Genomic DNA, 17,933 nt, shown 5'->3' on the forward strand with positions numbered 1-17,933 from the left:
TGAGCCCAGGTGGCTGGTGTGCTTTTTATACTGGAGGAACGCTGGGGTGCACAGCTGCGTGACCCTTTCCTCTGTGGAGGGGCACGGTACTGTGAGACAATGGCCTCAATGAGCTGAGGAATAAGAGGCCTGGCCCATTGGACAGCTGGGGCTTGAGCAGGGGCAGACTGCAGCATCTTGGGGTCTCCTGTCACTCCCCCTTCATCCTGGTGGGCACTCCCCACTGAGGCTGTGCTTCTGCCCCGCCCTGGAGCCTCAGAGAGCTGCCAGCTCAGTGCTGGACACTGCACCAAACCCACCAAGCCTGTGATGTCGGTGGACCCCACTGAGGCTGTGCTTCTGCCCTGCCCTGGAGCCTCAGGGAGCTGCCAGCTTAGTGCTGGACACTGCACCAAACCCACCAAGCCTATGATGTCGGTGGAGTTTGTCTTGGGTCCCTCTGGGCTCCTTCCTCTGTCCTGGGTAACCCCTCACCCCTTCACTCTTGTCTTCTGGCTCCTCCCTTCTTTGCTGTCACCACAAATCTAACACATCCAGTTGTCCACAGTCATAATGGGCAAACTAGGGTTTCCCCCAAGGCCATTTGCATTTAAAGAGTCTGCATTCAAATCCAAGGAATGCATTTCTTATTTTTTAAGCATTTATTTCTCTTAATTTAATTTAATTTAATTTTTTTTTTTTTTTTTTTAGCAATGGGGGTTTCACTCTTGCCCAGGCTGGGGTGCAGTGGCCCGATCATAGCTCATTGCAGCCTTGAACTCCTGGCCTCAAGGGATCTTCCCACCTCAGCCTCCAGAGTAGCTGGGACTACAGGCACATGCCAGCATGCCCAGCTACTTTTTTAAATTTTTGTGGAGAGTGTCTCACCATGTTGTCCAGGCTGGTCTCAAACTCTTGGCCTCAAGCAATCCTCCCTCCTCAGCCTCCTAAAGTTTTGGGATTACAGGCGTGAGCCACTGTGCCAGCCAAAAATGCATTTCTAAGTGTAGCATTTCCAGAAGCAGTGCACCAGTGGGGGGTGTTTGTTTTTGCGTGTGTGTGGTGAAGCTGCCTGCTTTTACTTAGATCACCCTGATAAGGAAAGCGAGGCACTACTCATTTCGACTGTGTCTGTCTTTTGTTCATCAGGAACAGCCAGCCACCTATTAACCGGGCATCTTTTTGGTACCTACATCTGCTGGGTCTGAGCCACTTTCCATGTGCCTCTGCTGATTTCCCTGCAGTGTCAGAATGTGGGCTATGTCATCGGCATAAAACCGAGATGACAATGCCTATCTTAGAGAATTGTTGTCGGGATTAAATAAGATCATATATGTGTGTTAGTCAGGACTTTTTAAAATTTCAAACGATGAGAACTCTCTTCTAACTTAGGTTAAAAAAAATCAATGGCATCTTCAGTCTGATGAAGGGTTTTTTTAAAGATGCATCATGTTTTTAATGTGGCATTTAGAATATAATCTGCCTAAACCATGATATACTATTTTATTATCCCTTAGAATTATTTTATACTTAGAGAAAGAGCTTGTTAAAACTTAGACACGTTCTTTAGAAATTATATCTTTCCAGGCATACATAAAGTATGAGTATGATAAACTGGTCCAAATATTTCTCATTATCTAGCTCTTCTAAATGATTCTGAGTGACTCAGAGCACGGATGTCTGTGTTTTCCATGCAGTTTCATGCTCTGTGTCTCGGGAGATGGATGATGCAGCGTTTCCTGAGAGAATGCCCCTCTGTTATAGCTGGGATTCTCATCCAAGCTCCTGACACACCTTCCGCAAGTTCACTATTGGGCCTGACATGTTCTTACCAAAAGGCATCAGTGGAAAGGCTGTAGACAACAGCCAAAACTTGCTTTCCTTCCTGAAGTGGCCCTTGAAGGGTTTGTTGGCGGAAGGATCCAGGGGCTGAATCTGCCCGGTCAGGCCACGGAGAATAACAACAAAGTCACCCCACATTTCAGTGTTCTCCTTCAACAAGTCTGTGCAAGCATGATGGTAATGTTACAGTCTCATCTGGCCAGTAGCAATTGTAGGACACATCTGAATTTCAGAGATGTGAAAATGGGGAAAAATGTCTATGCTAAAACTGACAAAGTAGGTTTATTGGCTCACACAACTGAGGAGCCTAGGGGTGCAGCTTATGTCATCTTTCCTCCCGGACCCTGTCCCCCTCCTTCTTTCAGCTTTGCTCACTCTTTGTGGTGGCCTCCCTCCTCCCTCTGCAATTGATCTGTCTCCACGCGCCAAGGGAGAGTGCCTCCGACGGCTCCAGGCTCTCCAGCTCAGCCACCTGCTCAGAAAATAAACCTCTGGGTAGGCTTGCTTGGTCCACACGCCCACCCTTCTGACCAAACACGACTGCAGAGGGATGGGCACCACATGGGGGCCGTGTGCAGCATGTGGCTGAGCTTGTATTTGGGATGTGACCCACAGCCCTATTGGCTCAGCATGCGAGAGAGCAGGGATGGTGCTCCCCAAGGAAGGACTGGTGGGCAGGACGGAGCAGCGCATGTCCACTAGGGTTGAAAGTGCTCTGCACGGCACCAGTTGCCTGGTACCCATTTCATAAACTGTGGCCACCATGATTGCTTCAGCTCAATAAGTGGTGGTTAGTATTAACAATTACTTTTTTCACTTATTAGTTGATTACTTATTTATTGAGGTGCTTTTGTATAAAAGATTCAAGCTTTCTGAAATCGAAGTTAAAATTTTGTAAACATATCCCACGCCATTGAACCTTTGTCAGTCATGTCAATAAATCATGCCCTTAGATTTAGGTTGAGCTCCCTCTACCCTATTGGCAACTTCTGCCCACTTGAACACCACTCCAAGGTCATCTGATGGCACATTAGTCATGGAGTTATTTATTTTTCCTCCAGATTATAAAGTCCTTGAGGGCATATGCTCTTGACTGGCTTAAGAGTACTGCATGCCTCTGTTTCCCATGAAAGCTAAAGCTAGGGTAGGCCCATTTGCTAAAATGAAGTATGGCTCAGTGTGGCGGTGCAGACCTATAGTCCCAGCTGCTCAGGAGGCAAAGGTGGGAGGATCGCTTGAGCCCATGAGTTGGAAGCTGCAGTGAGCTATGATCGTACTACTACACTCCAGCCTGGGTAACTGGGTGAGACCAAAACATGAAATGAAGTGTGAAAAATAAAGTATCTTATACCCTTTTAGACATGGAGAAGGTTGCTCTTGATTATACTAAATTCTGGATTTGCTTCATATGTATTTTTCAGGTAGCTTATTTAAAACTCGATGTACCTCTTGTGGAGTTGTGGCTGAGAATTACAAGAGTCCAATTTGTCCAGCTTTATCAGGAAAAGGGTAATTATACCACACTACAGAATAAGTATAGGTTGTTTTCTCCTTTAGGTTGAACATAAATGTGAGGAAATTGAACATTCATCAAAGATTCCCATGGATATTTATGAGAAATAAGACTAAATACAAGGCTGGGTGCAGTGGCTCATGCCTGTAATCCCAACACTTTGGGGTTACGAGGTGGGGAGATTGCTTGAGTTCAGGAGTTCAAGACCAGCCTGGGCAACACAGTGAGAAACCTGTCCTACAAAAAAACAAAACAAAACAAAAAACCACAAAAATTAGCTGGGTGTGGTGGCACATGCCTGTAGTCCCAGCTACTAGGGAGGCTGAGGTGGGAGGGTTATTTGAGCCTGGGAAGTCAAGGCTGCAGTGAGCTGAGATCATGCCACTGCACTACAGCCTGGGTGACAGAGGGAGACCCTGTCTCAAAAAACAAACAAACAAACAACTAAATATAGCCATGTGATAAAAGAAATATTTTGCTCACAACTTACAGTGTTAAGTGAAAACCACAGGGTCCTAAATTTGTACACACAATGAGTTCGTGTATCTGTATATAGTTAAAAGACCAGAAGAAAATACAACAAAATGTTAATAAGGAATATCAGGAGTGGAGGGATTATGGGTAATTTTCAATTTCTTCTTTATATCTTTCTGAATTTTCCTACATTTCTATTATGAACATGTACTATTATTACAATGAGGAAAAAATTTGAGAGTAGACACAATACTGAGAAAAATTCCACTCAGCCTTTTAAAAACAGTATAAATTGTATAAGGACTATATAATGTCATTGCAGAGGATACAAATGATGATGATGTATAAAGGTAAACATGAAGTTCCCCCTTAGCACACCCAGCCACTCCAGCCCTCCCCACACATGCATTCCCTCACTGGCAGTACAACCACTGGTGATTTTTTTTTTTCTGAGACAGGTTCTTGCTCTGTTTCCCAGGCTGGAGTCCAGTGGCACAATCACACCTTACTGCAGCCTCCAACTCCTGGGCTCAAGCAATCCTCCTGCCTCAGCCTCCCAAGCAGCTAGGACTATAGGCACACATCACCACACTCAGCTAATTTTTGTATTTCTGGTAGAAATGCAGTCTTACTATATTGCCGAGGCTGGTCTTGAACTTCTGGCCTCAAGCAGTCCTCCCACTTTGGCCTCACCAAATGCTGGGATTACAGGCATGAGCCACTATGCCCAGCACCACTGGTAATTAATGGCTTGGGGTCCTTCCTTCTAATGCCCTTCCAAGTGAGCATGTATTAATTAGGAGTTTTATACCACATACTGCCAGGCAATTATACAAACTGAGTTATGTTGTTTCTTTATTTTTTATTATGCCAATAACAATCTTTCTTTTCTAATATTATTTACTTCAGTGCTCCAGAACCTGGAACTCAAGATGCCAGCATCCCAATTGAGAAACTTCCCCGGTGGGTAAAAAACTCTGATTTGTACTGGTGTTCCAGGTTACCAAAACAAAAAAAAAAACAGACATCAAAACCTAAACATGTATTTGGCAAGACGCCTCTTAAGTCAAATGCACAAATGTAAAAACCAGGCTTGACCTCTGAGACCAAAAGTGAAAGGACAAAGGATGAACCAAATTAGGATGAAAAGAATGATTTCTTTCCAACCTCTTTTTGCTTTGTGTTCTGGTAGGATCATTTGAGGTCGGGAAAGTTTCTGAAGCTGTCGTGCGACAGGTGGTTACCCAGTGTATAGAAAGCATAGGGGCTGACCTGTAACTGGTCAAATAACATCACTGGCATTATTAATCCAGGGTTAGGGAGGCAATGAAAGGACCTGAATAGGAGAGGTTACAGGACCAAACAGAATGTTCATAGATTAAAAAAAAAAAAAAAAGGAAGATTTTTATGCCAATTTTTCAAAACCAGGCATTAAAACAGCACTTCTATAACCTGTAATTGGATTAGAGGTTTTTTGTTGTGTTTAGTTTATTTTTTTTTTTTTGAGATGGAATCTCACTCTGTCACCCAGGCTGGAGTGCAGTGGTACGATCTTGGCTCACTGCAACCTCCGCCTCCTGGGTTGAAGTGATTCTTCTGCCTCAGCCTCCCGAGTAGCTGGGATTATAGGCGCCCGCCACCACGCCCGGCTATTTTTTGTGTTTTTAGCAGCGATGAGGTTTCGCCATGTTGGCCAGGCTGGTCTCGAGCTCTTGACCTCAGATGATCCACCCGCCTCAGCCTCCCAACATGCTGGGATTACAGGCGTGAACCACTGCACCCGGCTGGATTAGAGTGTTTTTAAGGTAAAATAAAACAGCACTTCTAAAAGTGTTTCATAGAACATTAATTTAATGTTACGTTGAGACATTACTTGAAAAAAACATGTTAGGCACTCAAATAAATATGGAAATGTTAGACTAAACAAAGTTAAAATATGTTTGCTTTACTGCAGGACTTTTTAGAGCATTTAATCCACATTGCTGCCTTCTAAAAAGTGGTTGTAATATGTATGTTAATGCTTTACTGGCTTATTTAACCACAGAACCTTTTAAATTTTCCTCATGAGGGTTTTAATTGCTAAATATTAAAAGTTTTCTTCTGAAGGAATAGGTAGACCTGGAGGATTCCTGTGATGCAGGAGATTACTATGATGAAAATGGTGTTTGGGGGATGGTTTTAGGAGGTGTATAGAAGGTAACCCTGAGGTAGGAGGGAGTGAAAGAAGAGATTTTTAGTAATGGACACAGGAAAGCTGGCTACATACTGGGCCAGAGAGACATGAACCTGAGAGAACATGAAAGCAGGTCATTGATGAAATTAGGGGATGCTTGGGGTGGGAGGCAAATCTGAGTCCAGTATGTCTCCCAGGTCTGGGTGGCTGTGAGCACAAATGTGAGCATAATGAATGAACTGGGAAAGCTTAGCTGAAACAATGTGTCAGCACATCAAGTACATACAGACAAGATAAAAAATAAGGACAGTTCTGCAGGGCGCGGTGGCTCATGCCTGTAATCCCAGCACTTTGGGAAGCCGAGGAGGGCAGATCACCTGAGGTCAGCAGTTTGAGACCAGCCTGGCAAATGTGGTGAAACAGGTCTCTACTAAGAATAGGAAAATTAGCTGGGTGTGGTCACACACGACTGTAGTCCCAGCTACTCGGGAGGCTGAGGCAGAATTGCTTGAACCTGGGAGGCAGAGGTTGCAGTGAGCGGAGACCATGGCATTGCACTTCCGCCTGGGCAGCAGAATGAGACTCCGTCTCAAAAAAAAAAAAAAAAAAAAAGACCATTAAACCTGATGCTTCATAAGCAAGGCAAGTTTATATAGGCTGGGAGGGAGGGTGTAGGGAATAAGAGGCATCAGAGGTGACCCATCTGGATGTACTGGGTTTGGGGCAGCCCCTGGCCTCCCTCCGATCCAGCTGGGCAGACTTGGCTCGGGGTTGGCTTAAGGATCCCATTCTTCCAGGTGTGAAGAGGCAGGCTGCGGGGGCTTGCTGCGACCTCACGTCGTGTGGTTTGGAGAAAACCTGGATCCTGCCATTCTGGAGGAGGTTGACAGAGAGCTCGCCCACTGTGATTTATGTCTAGTGGTGGGTCACGCCCTTCCCTAACCCCAGGACAGGACTGGAGTTTGTTATTTTTTCCTTCCCCCTCTCCTCTTTTCCTTCCTCCCTCCCTTGCTTCTTTCCTTCCCGCCTTCTCTCCTCCCTCCATTTCTTCCTTTCCTTCAAATGTATGTTGAGAGGTCTTTGTGGTATCCTATAGAAAAACTGAGAAACAATGAATAAGAATTTATATTAAAATAGGAAACCATGCATGTCTTGGGCATCTCAAAGCCTCCTCCCCCAGCCCCACCAAAAACAAAGAAAAGAACATGCTATTGGTTTTTTAAATAATACATGCTTATGATTAAATTTAATTGAGAACATGCAAAAATTATCACATTATAAAGAGGAAATTAGAAATTGCCCATAGTTCTGCTATCCAGAAATAGTTACCGTTAGCAGTTTAGTATGTTTTCTTCTAGACCCAGGAGTGAGCAAACAGCAGCCTTTGGGCCACATTGGGCCTGCTACCTGTTTTTGGAAATAAAGTTTTATTGGAACTCAGCCACACTCATTCTTCCACACACTGTCTATGACTACTTTCAGACTACAAGTGGCAGAGTTGAGTACTTGTGACAGAGATTGAATGGCCTGCAAAGCCTGAAAAATTTACTGTATGGTCATTTTCAGAATAAGTTTGCCCACCTCTGGTCTAAACCTTTTCTTATGCAGATGTACACGTATTAATTAAAATTCAAAACTGAGTTCACGACATATGTTCTGTTTTGAAACTACTTTGTTCACGCAGCAGTTCACTTAGCATGTTCCATATCAATACGTCTAAATCAATATCATCTTTCAATTGACTGTATGGTGTTTTATATGGATAAGGAATGATATATTTAGCTAATTCTCTACTGTAAGACATTTGGGCTATTTCAAATTTTGATAGTTTAATCAATGATATCGTGAATATCCTTAGATAGAAATCTTAGCATGCTCTTCAAATGATTTCCTTAGGACACATTTCCTAAAAGTGGGATTCATTGGACAGATTGTATGCGTATTTCAAATTTTTCTTGACACGTCTTTAAAGGAGAGGCACTTTCTTGTGGTGCGTATTCATTCAGCCAGTATTTAAAGAATGCTCCCCAACGCTGAGTGTAGTACCACTGTTGATGATGGATTGTTACATGAGAAAAGCCGGTTTACAAAACAGGTCATGCTCTTCCCATCCCTGTAAAGAATGTTTATAAGCAAATATTTATAAGAGAAAACCTAAGAGGACATACATGAAAATGTTAACAGTGGTTATCTTGGGGTAAGATTATGGATGATATGTATGTTTTTTTCTTCGTATTTTCTACCTTTAACAAAAAGATAGAAAATATGTTTTAAAAAGTTATGGATCATTTGTTTAACTTTAAAAAGCAGAAACAAAACCAGAATTAACCCCAAAACATGTTGATTGAGTCACTTCTATGTCACTCTTTGCATAACTCTCCTTTTCATGTCACATATTCTTCTCGATTCTAGTGATTGATCAAAGGACACCTCTTCACTTTCCCTTGTCCCTTGGACACCCTGTTTTATCCCATCCTGTTTGGCTTTTCTCACACCTGCAACCACAGACCTGCCTGAGTTTGTGTAAGGTTTTCTGAAAAAATGTTCCTTCTCCTTGTCGTCTGGCTGTTTGTTCATCTCCATGTACTTGCCTTGTAGGTGGGCACTTCCTCTGTGGTGTACCCAGCAGCCATGTTTGCCCCCCAGGTGGCTGCCAGGGGCGTGCCAGTGGCTGAATTTAACACGGAGACCACCCCAGCTACGAACAGATTCAGGTACTGGGATACCCTGATGGGAGAAGGAGATGTGGGAGGCAGGTACAGACATGGTCATCTAAACATAGTTGACCTACTCCTCTAATTTTTAAAAAAGACATAGGGTTTGTGTTTTTTTGTTTGATCTGCAGTTGCTTTTATGGAAGAACAAAATCATTCACTGTAGACTAAGGTAGGATAGCTCTGTCATTGTACGCGAAATTTGCCGTGGGACTTTTGTTTGTTCACATTTTGAAAGCTCTTCTTGGATTCCTTAGGCTTTGCTTTCCCTTACATTTTTAAGCTAGACTTAGTGATGACCTTTAGTTGTAGGTTACCCAAATGCTCTGCAAGTAAGCCTGGGAGACGCCCTTGCAGAACCTCATCACCTGCCGTTCTTACTGGGAGGCCACCTGGCAGATTCCCCTTTGGTCTAATCGCCAAGGTTATTTGTATCTGTGGCCATATTATGACACTGATCCTGCTTCCCAAGTTTGGGTGGGAAGTGTAGATTGTCATAGTATGCATTTTTAGTCTTATTCCTGGGTCTGTTTTATTTCTTCATCCATGTTCTGTCTTTTTTCTCACCCCAACTTTTTTTTGCCTTTACCTCTAATTGTCCATCTAGTTAATTCCTTTTGAATAAGTTAGAATATAAATAAGTAGTAAATTAATATAAATGAATAAAATAGAAAACTTCATTGAAGCATCTTGTCATTACTTTAATCAACAGTTTCCAACCTTGGCTGCATATTTTAAAAATACTGATGCCTGGGTGCCACCTCATGAAATTTCGATGTCATTGCTCTGAGTTGCAGCCCAGACATCATCATTTTGATAAGCTTCCTAGGTGATTCCTGTGTACAGCCAGGATAGGAACCACTCTTCAAAGTCTTTGCTGGGATTTAAAAAAAAAAAAGAAAAAAGAAAGAAAAGGGGCCACAGACACTTCAGTAGGCCCCTCCTCAAGTAAGTGAACTGGCTCTGGGCCTCTTCTTTTCCATGGGTCTTTTTGGTCAGCTACAGCCTGTGTTCTTGATCCATAGTTCTTCATTTGTGTGTGAGTAGTAGGAACTAAGAAGATAGCCTTAAAAAAAAATTGCCTCCTATGCAAAACTTATACTCTGAAAACTACAGAACATTATTGAAAGAAATAAGGAAGGCCTAAATGAATGGAAACATATCCAATGTTCATGGATTGGACAACTTAATATGATTAAGATGGCAATGCTCCCCAAATTGATCTATGGGCTCAATCAACTCAGTCCCTATCAAAATCACAACTGGCTTTTTACAGCAATTAATTGAAAAGATTAATCTAAAATTCATATGAAAATGCAAGGGACCCAAAATAGCCAAAACAAAATGAAAAATGAAGTTGGAGAACTCATACTTCCCAATTCCAAAACTTACTATGTATTAACTAGGCATGATGGCACATGCCTGTAATCCCAGCTACTTGGGAGGCTGAGGCAGGAGAATCGCTTGAACCTGGGAGGGGGAGGTTGCAGTGAGCCGAGATTGTGCCATTGCACTCCAGCCTGGGCAACAAGAGCAAAACTCCGTCTCCAAAAAAAAAAACTTACTACAAAGTTGCAGTAATCAAGACAGTGTGGCACTGGCATAGGATAGATATATAGAATCAGTGGAGTAGAATTGAGAGTCCAGTAAAAAACAAAACAAAACAGAACAATAAAACAAACCTCACATTCATGGTCAACTGATTTTTGAAAAGAGTGGCAAGACAATTTGATGAAATACAGTCTTTTTCAAGAAATAGTGCTGGATACCCACATGCAAAAGAATAAGCTTGGACCCCTCTGTCACAGCATTACAAAAAATAACCCAAAATGGATCATAGACCTAAATGTAAGAGCTAAAAGTATAAAATGTCAAAAGAAAATGTAGGAGTAAGTCTTTGTAACCTTGGGTTAAAGCTTTCTTAGATATGACACCAAAAGAGCAAGTAACATAAGAAAAATGGATAAATTGGACTTTATCAAAATTTAAAACTTCTGTATTCCAATGAGTACCATCGATTAAGTAAAAAGACAACCCATAGGCCGGGTGCGGTGACTCACGCCTGTAATCCCAGCACTTTGGGAGGACGAGGCAGGTGGATCATGAGGTCAGGAGATCGAGACCATCCTGGTTAACACGGTGAAACCCCGTCTCTACTAAAAATACAAAAAATTAGCCGGGCGTGGTGTTGGGCATCTGTAGTCCCAGCTACTCGGGAGGCTGAGGCAGGAGAATGGCGTGAACCCGGGAGGTGGAGCTTGCAGTGAGCCGAGATCGCACCACTGCACTCCAGCCTGGGCGACAGAGCCAGACTCCGTCTCAAAAAAAAAAAAAAAAAAAAAGACAACCCATAGAATCGGAGAAAATATTTGTAAGTCTAATATTTGATATTTGATAAGGGATTTGTACCCAGGATATATAAAGAACTCTTACAACTATAAATAATAAAAAGACAATCCAATTAAAAACCAGGTCAAAATATTTGAAAAGACATCTCTCCAAATATATACACATGGCCAATAAGCATATTGAAATGATGTTCAATATCAAAACCACAATGAGATACCACTTCACAGCCACAAGCGTGGCTATAATTTTTAAGATAAAGGAAAATCACAAGTGTTGATGAAGAAATTGGAACCCTCATACATGGCTGATGAGAATGTACAATGGCGCAGTCATTTTAGAAAACAATGTGGTATTTAAATATAGGGTTACTATATGATCTAGCAATTCTACTCCTTGGTATACAGTCCTAGAAATGAAATCATACATCTACACAAAAATTTGTACACAAATGTTCATAGCAACTTGTTCATGGAAAAAGTAGAAACAACCCAAACGTCCATCGACTGAAGGATGAATAAATAAAATTTGGTATGTTTGTACAATGGACTATATTTTAGCCATAAAAAGAACGAGGTATCCATATATGCTACTACATGGATGACCCTTGAAAACGTTATGCTAAGTGAAAGAAGCCAGTCATAAAAGACCACATATGGTATGACTTCATTTATACGAAATATCTAGAATAGGCAGATCAATAGAAAGAAGGTAGATGAGTGGTTGTTTTGGCTGGGAGTAGGGAGGAATTGGGAGTGGGTGCTAATGAGAACAAGTTTCTTTGAGGTTGTTAAAAATGCTCTAAAGTTGATTGTGGTGATGGTTGTATAATTCTGTGAATACACTAAAAGCCACTGAATTATATATTTGAAATAGGTGGATTGTATGTGAATCAAATCTCAATAAAGCTGTTAGATAAAAAGTTAAATGATCTTCTAACTTATCTCCTGAAAAATGCACATTGAGCCTCCATCTGATTTGTGTTGTGGCACCTATGTGGAGCAGCTGGGCCACTTAGCATGACTAAGGGTAGTAATACCGGAGCTAGGCAGCTCAAGCCTCCTATCTGTTTGAAAGACCATCAGAAAACTCGAAGAGTGGGACAGGATAAACTTTGTGAAGCAGGACATGAGCTATGTCCCCAGTTTGGTTCTTCTAATATGGTTTATTTTCAGTCATTTGATCTCCATCTCATCTCTAATTATTATAAAGAATTAAAACTAATCATCATTGTAGAAAAGCAAGAAAATGCAGATAGAGAAAAAGAAGAAAATAAAACTGGAGTATTTCCACAACCCAAGTTTAGAGTTAGCCCCCACCTCCCATGCCATGGACTGAGCAGCAGGGGCCCAGCATCCCTTGGATATAGTGGCTGTGTCTTCATGTGAAAGAAACTGAACTTGGTGGTTTTTCCTGCCAGTTCAGGAGAGATTCTTGGCATGTAATATATATCACTGCTCAAGTCAAGCCTCCTAAAACCACAGACCTGTTTCAGCTGCTACTTCAGCCAAAATTCTTCAGCTTCATATTGTCTTGAAAACCTATGATTGTCTCTAACAAACAGGCTACTTGCTAGTTAGAAATTCTTATCAATTTGGCAAGCTACTTATCAACCAGACTGACCGCAAGAACTGTCATCTCATCAATGAAGGAGTAACTGATCAATGAAGCCAGCAATGCTTTTTTCTTGGCATCATCAAAGCTGACATTTAGAAGAGATGCTGGTGATAGTCATCTCATCCTACTCAATTTTTCAAAGGCAGAAACCAACCCTGGAGCAATTGAGAGGACTGTTTAAACACAGAGCTTAACAATGGCAGAATTATATATCTCGTGCTTAACAGATTTTGGTTGAACTCTACCCTAGGTCAGGGGTCAGCAAACTACTGCCTGTGGGCCAAATTTGCCCACCACCTGTATCTGTAAATAAGGTTTCACTGGAAGACAGCTGTGGCCATATGTTTGTATATTGTGTGTGGCTGCTTTTGCACTAGGATGACAGAGGTGAATAGTTGCAACAGAGACTGGCTGGTCTGCAAAGCCTAAAATATGTCCTGTGTGGCCCTTTACAGAAAAAGTTTTCTAGCCCCTGCTCTAGGTTACGGAGAAAAAAAAATGGAATAATGTTCTCTGCTACTTTTAACCTGATTTTCTTTGTTACCTAAATAGGCAGCTAGAATGCTGCCTATATTTTAATAAGGATTTGGATCTCACAAGACACCTTAGGCCTTACACAAGTTGTTCAGATTCTTTGCCCCAGTTCTAATCTAGAGACAAAGGCATAGAATTCTCCTCCCACAGGAATGTATTTATATTTTCAAGGTGTTAATTAGTTCCAGTTTTGGTTTTGTCGTTTTCCCCATGTCCGATGCTTATATTGGATGATTTCTGATAAACCCTGACTATTCCAATAAACCCTAGGCATTTTTGAATTTAAACCTCAGTGTTTTGACTGTTACTCAACCCCAGGGGGCCTTGGCTTGTAGGATTTGTACATTCACTGAGGCAAAAATGGGACTGTCGCTGCAGGGAGCTGGTGGCCAGGGCCTTCAAAGCACCTTTGGCCCACTGTGCCCTGCAGCCACTATGTTGTGCCCTGTTGATCTTTAAATTTCTCTAAATGTTGAAATTTAATTAAAGTCCACAAATATTTATAAGTATCCACTATGTATCAGACACTGTTCTAAGTGCTTAGGATAGGATATATCAGTAAACAAAACAAATAGCTACCAAGGAAAGATTATATTCTAGTGGTGGAGGCAGACAGGTAAGCAGTGAACATAAGGTACACATTCTACAGCACGTGAGCAGGTGCTAAGAGACTGCACAAAGTAAAGATGCACAAACCTCATTAAGAAGAGATTGGAGCAAAGACTTGAAGGAGGTGAAGGAGGCAGCCGAAGACATAATCTGGGATAAGAGCTTTTCAGACACTGGGACCACCTGGAGCAGAGGCCCCTCAGTGTGGCTGGAGTGGAGTGAGGAAGTCCCAGGAGAGGCGAGCAGTAAAGTAATGGAGTTGGGGGCTCTGGGGAGGGAAGACACCCAAGCTACCTGCTGTTGGAGTTTAGAAGTCTAAGGAATTGTTAGGTAGAAGAGTTTTATAGATTGTTGTGGTTATATAGTTACCTATCTAGGGTGTGAAGAGGTCACTGCTTTGAAGCGATAGTTGACCGTGTGTGTTAGGGAAGTCCAGCGCTCTCCCTGGCTGTGCTGTCAAGGGCGGGTAGGGAAGCCCTCCTAGTCCATGCAGTCAGGGCTTAGTTGGTCTGTTCATTCAAAAAGCCACTGAAAACAAGACTAATAGAAAAGGACACATACATACTTTAAACATTTTGATATAAAGCATAAATCTACCTTCATTTGCTTTTTGTTTTGTTTTGTTTTAAGACAGAGTCTTGCTCTGTTGCCCAGGCTGGAGTGCAGTGGCGCAATCTCGGTTTACTGGAAACTTTGCCTCCTGGGCTCAAGCAGTCCTCCCACCTAAGCCTCCCGAGTAGCTGGGATTACAGGCGTGCACCACCACACCTGGCTAATTTTTGTATTTTTAGTAGAGACAGGATTTCACCATGTTGGTCAGACAGGTCTCAAACTCCTGGCCTCAAGAGATCCACCTGCCTTAGCCTCCCGAAGTGCTGGGATTACAGGCGTGAGCCATCACACTTGGCCTGCTTTTTTTTTTTTTTTTTTTTTGGCCTTTTGTTTGAGTTAGGGATCTGCTGATTGGAGCTCACCTTTCTTGTCGTATCCATAATCTTCCTCATGTTCCCCAAATACCCCTGAAGATACGAATGACTCCAGCCCTTATTTTATAAAACAAAACAGACAACCAGGAAAATCAGATCCCAAGGCCCCCACCTAGACTTCCTGAATCAGAATTTCTAGGGGGAGATGCCTGTTTATCTGTGTAGTTAGCAAATGACCCAGGTAATTCTTACCAAGAAACCTTGGCAAACACTGGATTACAACTTCTGGTTTTTGATATTTGTCTGTTTTTTTTTTTTTCTTTTAAAGGAGAGCAAGAACTTAGGAAAAGAAACATGTGAAGCAGTCTTCCCCCATCTTTTACACCTACACCTAATTTAACCAAATTATATTTAGTGACTCAGTATGTCTTTCCCAAGCATTCAACTAGTTTTCCTAGAAATAACTCTCTTAACAGCTCTATTTTTGCAGTTTATTACGTAATTTTAAATGCAGCAGGATGATTACATTAACCAATACAAGTGGCGTGAGCAGATGTGGAGCTAACACTGTAGTCGTGGTTGTCCTACAACTGGTGGGGGCCGGCAGAGTGCACAGGTGTGCTAGAAAGAGGCTTTCAAACACTGTTCATGTTTGCCTTTCCCATTTTAAAAGTTGACATCTAAGGTTTTTTAAATCAAATATAGTTGGAGATGTGATTCCAAGTGCATTGGAAACACTGCCATTTTATTTATTTATTTATTGATGTTTGAGACAGAGTCTGGCTCTGTTGCCCAGGCTGGACTGCAGTGGCACGATCTCGACTCACTGCAACCTCCGCCTCCCTGGTTCAAGCGATTCTCCTGCCTCAGCCTCCCAAGTAGCTAGGACTACAGGCGTGCGCCACCACACCCAGCTAATTTTTTGTATTTTTTTTTTAGTAGAGATGGGTTTTCACCACATTGCCCAGGCTGGTCTCAAACTACTGACATCAGGCAATCTGCCTAGCTCAAGCTCCTAAAAGTGCTGGGATTACAGGCGTGAGCCACTGTGCCTGGCCGAAACACTGACATTTTAAAATAAAAACTACCATATCATTGTTTAAAATGTATCCAGTCCAATCTGAATGTTATAAATATCTGGTACATACCACCATCCATTTACAAAATAAATATACAAGCCCTTCCTTAACAATTGGAAACTTTGCATTTTTTCTTTTCTCTTTGAACTTGTATTTCCATTCTATCACTACTACAGAATTTATACTAATGTAATATATTTTTATGCATGAAAATCTTTTACTGGCCAGGTACAATGGCTCATGCCTGTAATCCCAGCACTTTGGGAGGCTGAGGCTGGAGGATCACTTGAGGCCAGGAGTTCAGGACCAGCCTGGCCAACATGGCGAAACCCCATCTCTACTAAAAATACAAAAATTAGCCAGGCGTGGTGGTCCACACCTGTAATCCCAGCTACTTGGGAGGCTGAGGTGGGAGAATCCCTTGAGCCTGGGAGGCAGAAGTTGCAGTGAGCCAAGATCGTGCCACTGCACTCCGGCCTGGGTGACACAGTGAGACTCTGTCTTAAAAAAAAAAAAAAAAGAGAGAGAAAGAAAATCTTTTACTGACTACCTATTATACTTCTACAGCAAAATATCATATGAATTATTTAATTTTTTCAATTTCCTTAAAATGTTAAAAAATGCTTTAACTAAAACATCTTCTAGATAGAATTATCACTAATCTGCAGTGCATAATTGTAAAAACAAAAAATACATATAAATGTAGATTAATAATTCCAAACAAGTAACATTTTATTGGATTTTTTTTTTTCTTTGAGATGGAGTTTTGCTCTTGTTGCCCAGGCTGGAGTGCAGGGTGCAGTCTCAGCTCACTGCAACCTCTGCCTCCTGGATTCAAGCGATTCTTCTGCCTCAGCCTCCTGAGTAGTTGGGATCACAGGTGCCTGCCACCACGCCCAGCTAATTTTTGTATTTTTAGTAGAGACAGGGTTTCACCATGTTGGCCAGGCTGGTCTCAAACTCCTGACCTCAAGTGCTTCGCCCACCTCGGTCTCCCAAAGTGCTGGGATTACAGGCGTGAGCCACTGCTCCTGGCCTGGAAATATATCCTTAATAGATGAATGGGGCATAAACTTTGAATTGGTCCATGTTTCTATGGCTGAGTGTTACCTATTGTTGGAAGGAGACAGTTCCTCCTGTTCTAACCCAATCCTCCTGTAGTCACCATAAACAAACCGGTATTCTGTCAAGATCAGGTTTATTGATTTAATGCAATGAGGGGGACCGGACCCCCGTAGAACTGAGAAGTGTTTCCCAACAAGGGAAAGGTGGAGTTATTAAAGCAATTGGGGGGAAATTTGAATGAAGTAGTTTTTGATAGACTCAAGCAACTAGCAGGGCTGTACAGTGTAAAGGGGTCAACATCATGTCTGGCTGGCAAAGTAGGCCAGGGTCCCACTTCCCCAGAAACTATAATACAAAGTTTAGATCAACGTGGAATGTTGTGTCCAGAAATCCCTTATCTGAAGCTCTGCACCTGGGTTGGAAATCCAGGCTGCTTCTCAGTATCAAAGTGACTTAGATCCTCAAGGCTAGAGGAATATTTCATTCTTTACTGCTATAATTTCAAATAGCAATGTTTCCAATAGTTTATTATATTAAGGAACAAAATCCAAAAGCAGTAGTCACTCAAAGAATGGAATTAAGACATTTTGCAGCTTATCCTAGGGGAAAATATATTGTTTCCTATTAACTTGGCAGCTGGCTTTACCCGTGTCTTTTATTCTGATCCAAAGAATCGCTGGGCAGATTTTGACCTGCCAAGCTAAATTTTACTTTTTCAATGTCAATTGTAATCTTCAGTGTTGTTTTTTATAGATGTAAGTACTGAAAGACCTGGGCCACCTAAACTCTGGGCATGAGGGAATTATTTTTTTTTTAAGAGAGGGAGCTCCCTCTGTCACCCAGGCTGGAGTCTGTACAGTGGTATAATCGTAACTCACTGCAGCTTCAAACTCCTGGCTCAAGTGATCCTCTCGCCTCAGCTTCCGGAGTTGCTGGGACTACAAGCTCGTGTCACCACGCATGGTTGTTTTTACTGTTACCTTTTTGTAGAGACGGGGTCTTGCCATGTTGCCCAGACTGGTCTCGAACTCCTAGCCTCAAGCGATCCTCCTGCCTCAGCCT

The 17,933-nt window shown here is 42.2% G+C and overlaps 1 protein-coding gene across 13 annotated transcripts in view; it reads left to right on the forward strand.

Moving 5' to 3' along the window:
* Positions 1-17,933, forward strand: part of SIRT5 (sirtuin 5) — a 37,837-nt gene that overhangs the window by 17,977 nt on the left and 1,927 nt on the right. For all 13 annotated transcript variants that reach the window (XM_034961471.3, XM_008976758.6, XM_034961467.4 and 10 more), the window contains 4 exons: positions 3,243-3,330; positions 4,718-4,771; positions 6,779-6,902; positions 8,580-8,695. In XM_034961471.3, coding sequence (XP_034817362.1) covers positions 3,243-3,330; positions 4,718-4,771; positions 6,779-6,902; positions 8,580-8,695 — 382 coding nt within the window. The remainder of the gene's footprint in view (positions 1-3,242; positions 3,331-4,717; positions 4,772-6,778; positions 6,903-8,579; positions 8,696-17,933) is intronic.

Source organism: Pan paniscus, chromosome 5 (assembly GCF_029289425.2).
Source record: "Pan paniscus chromosome 5, NHGRI_mPanPan1-v2.0_pri, whole genome shotgun sequence".
Lineage (NCBI taxonomy): Eukaryota > Metazoa > Chordata > Mammalia > Primates > Hominidae > Pan > Pan paniscus.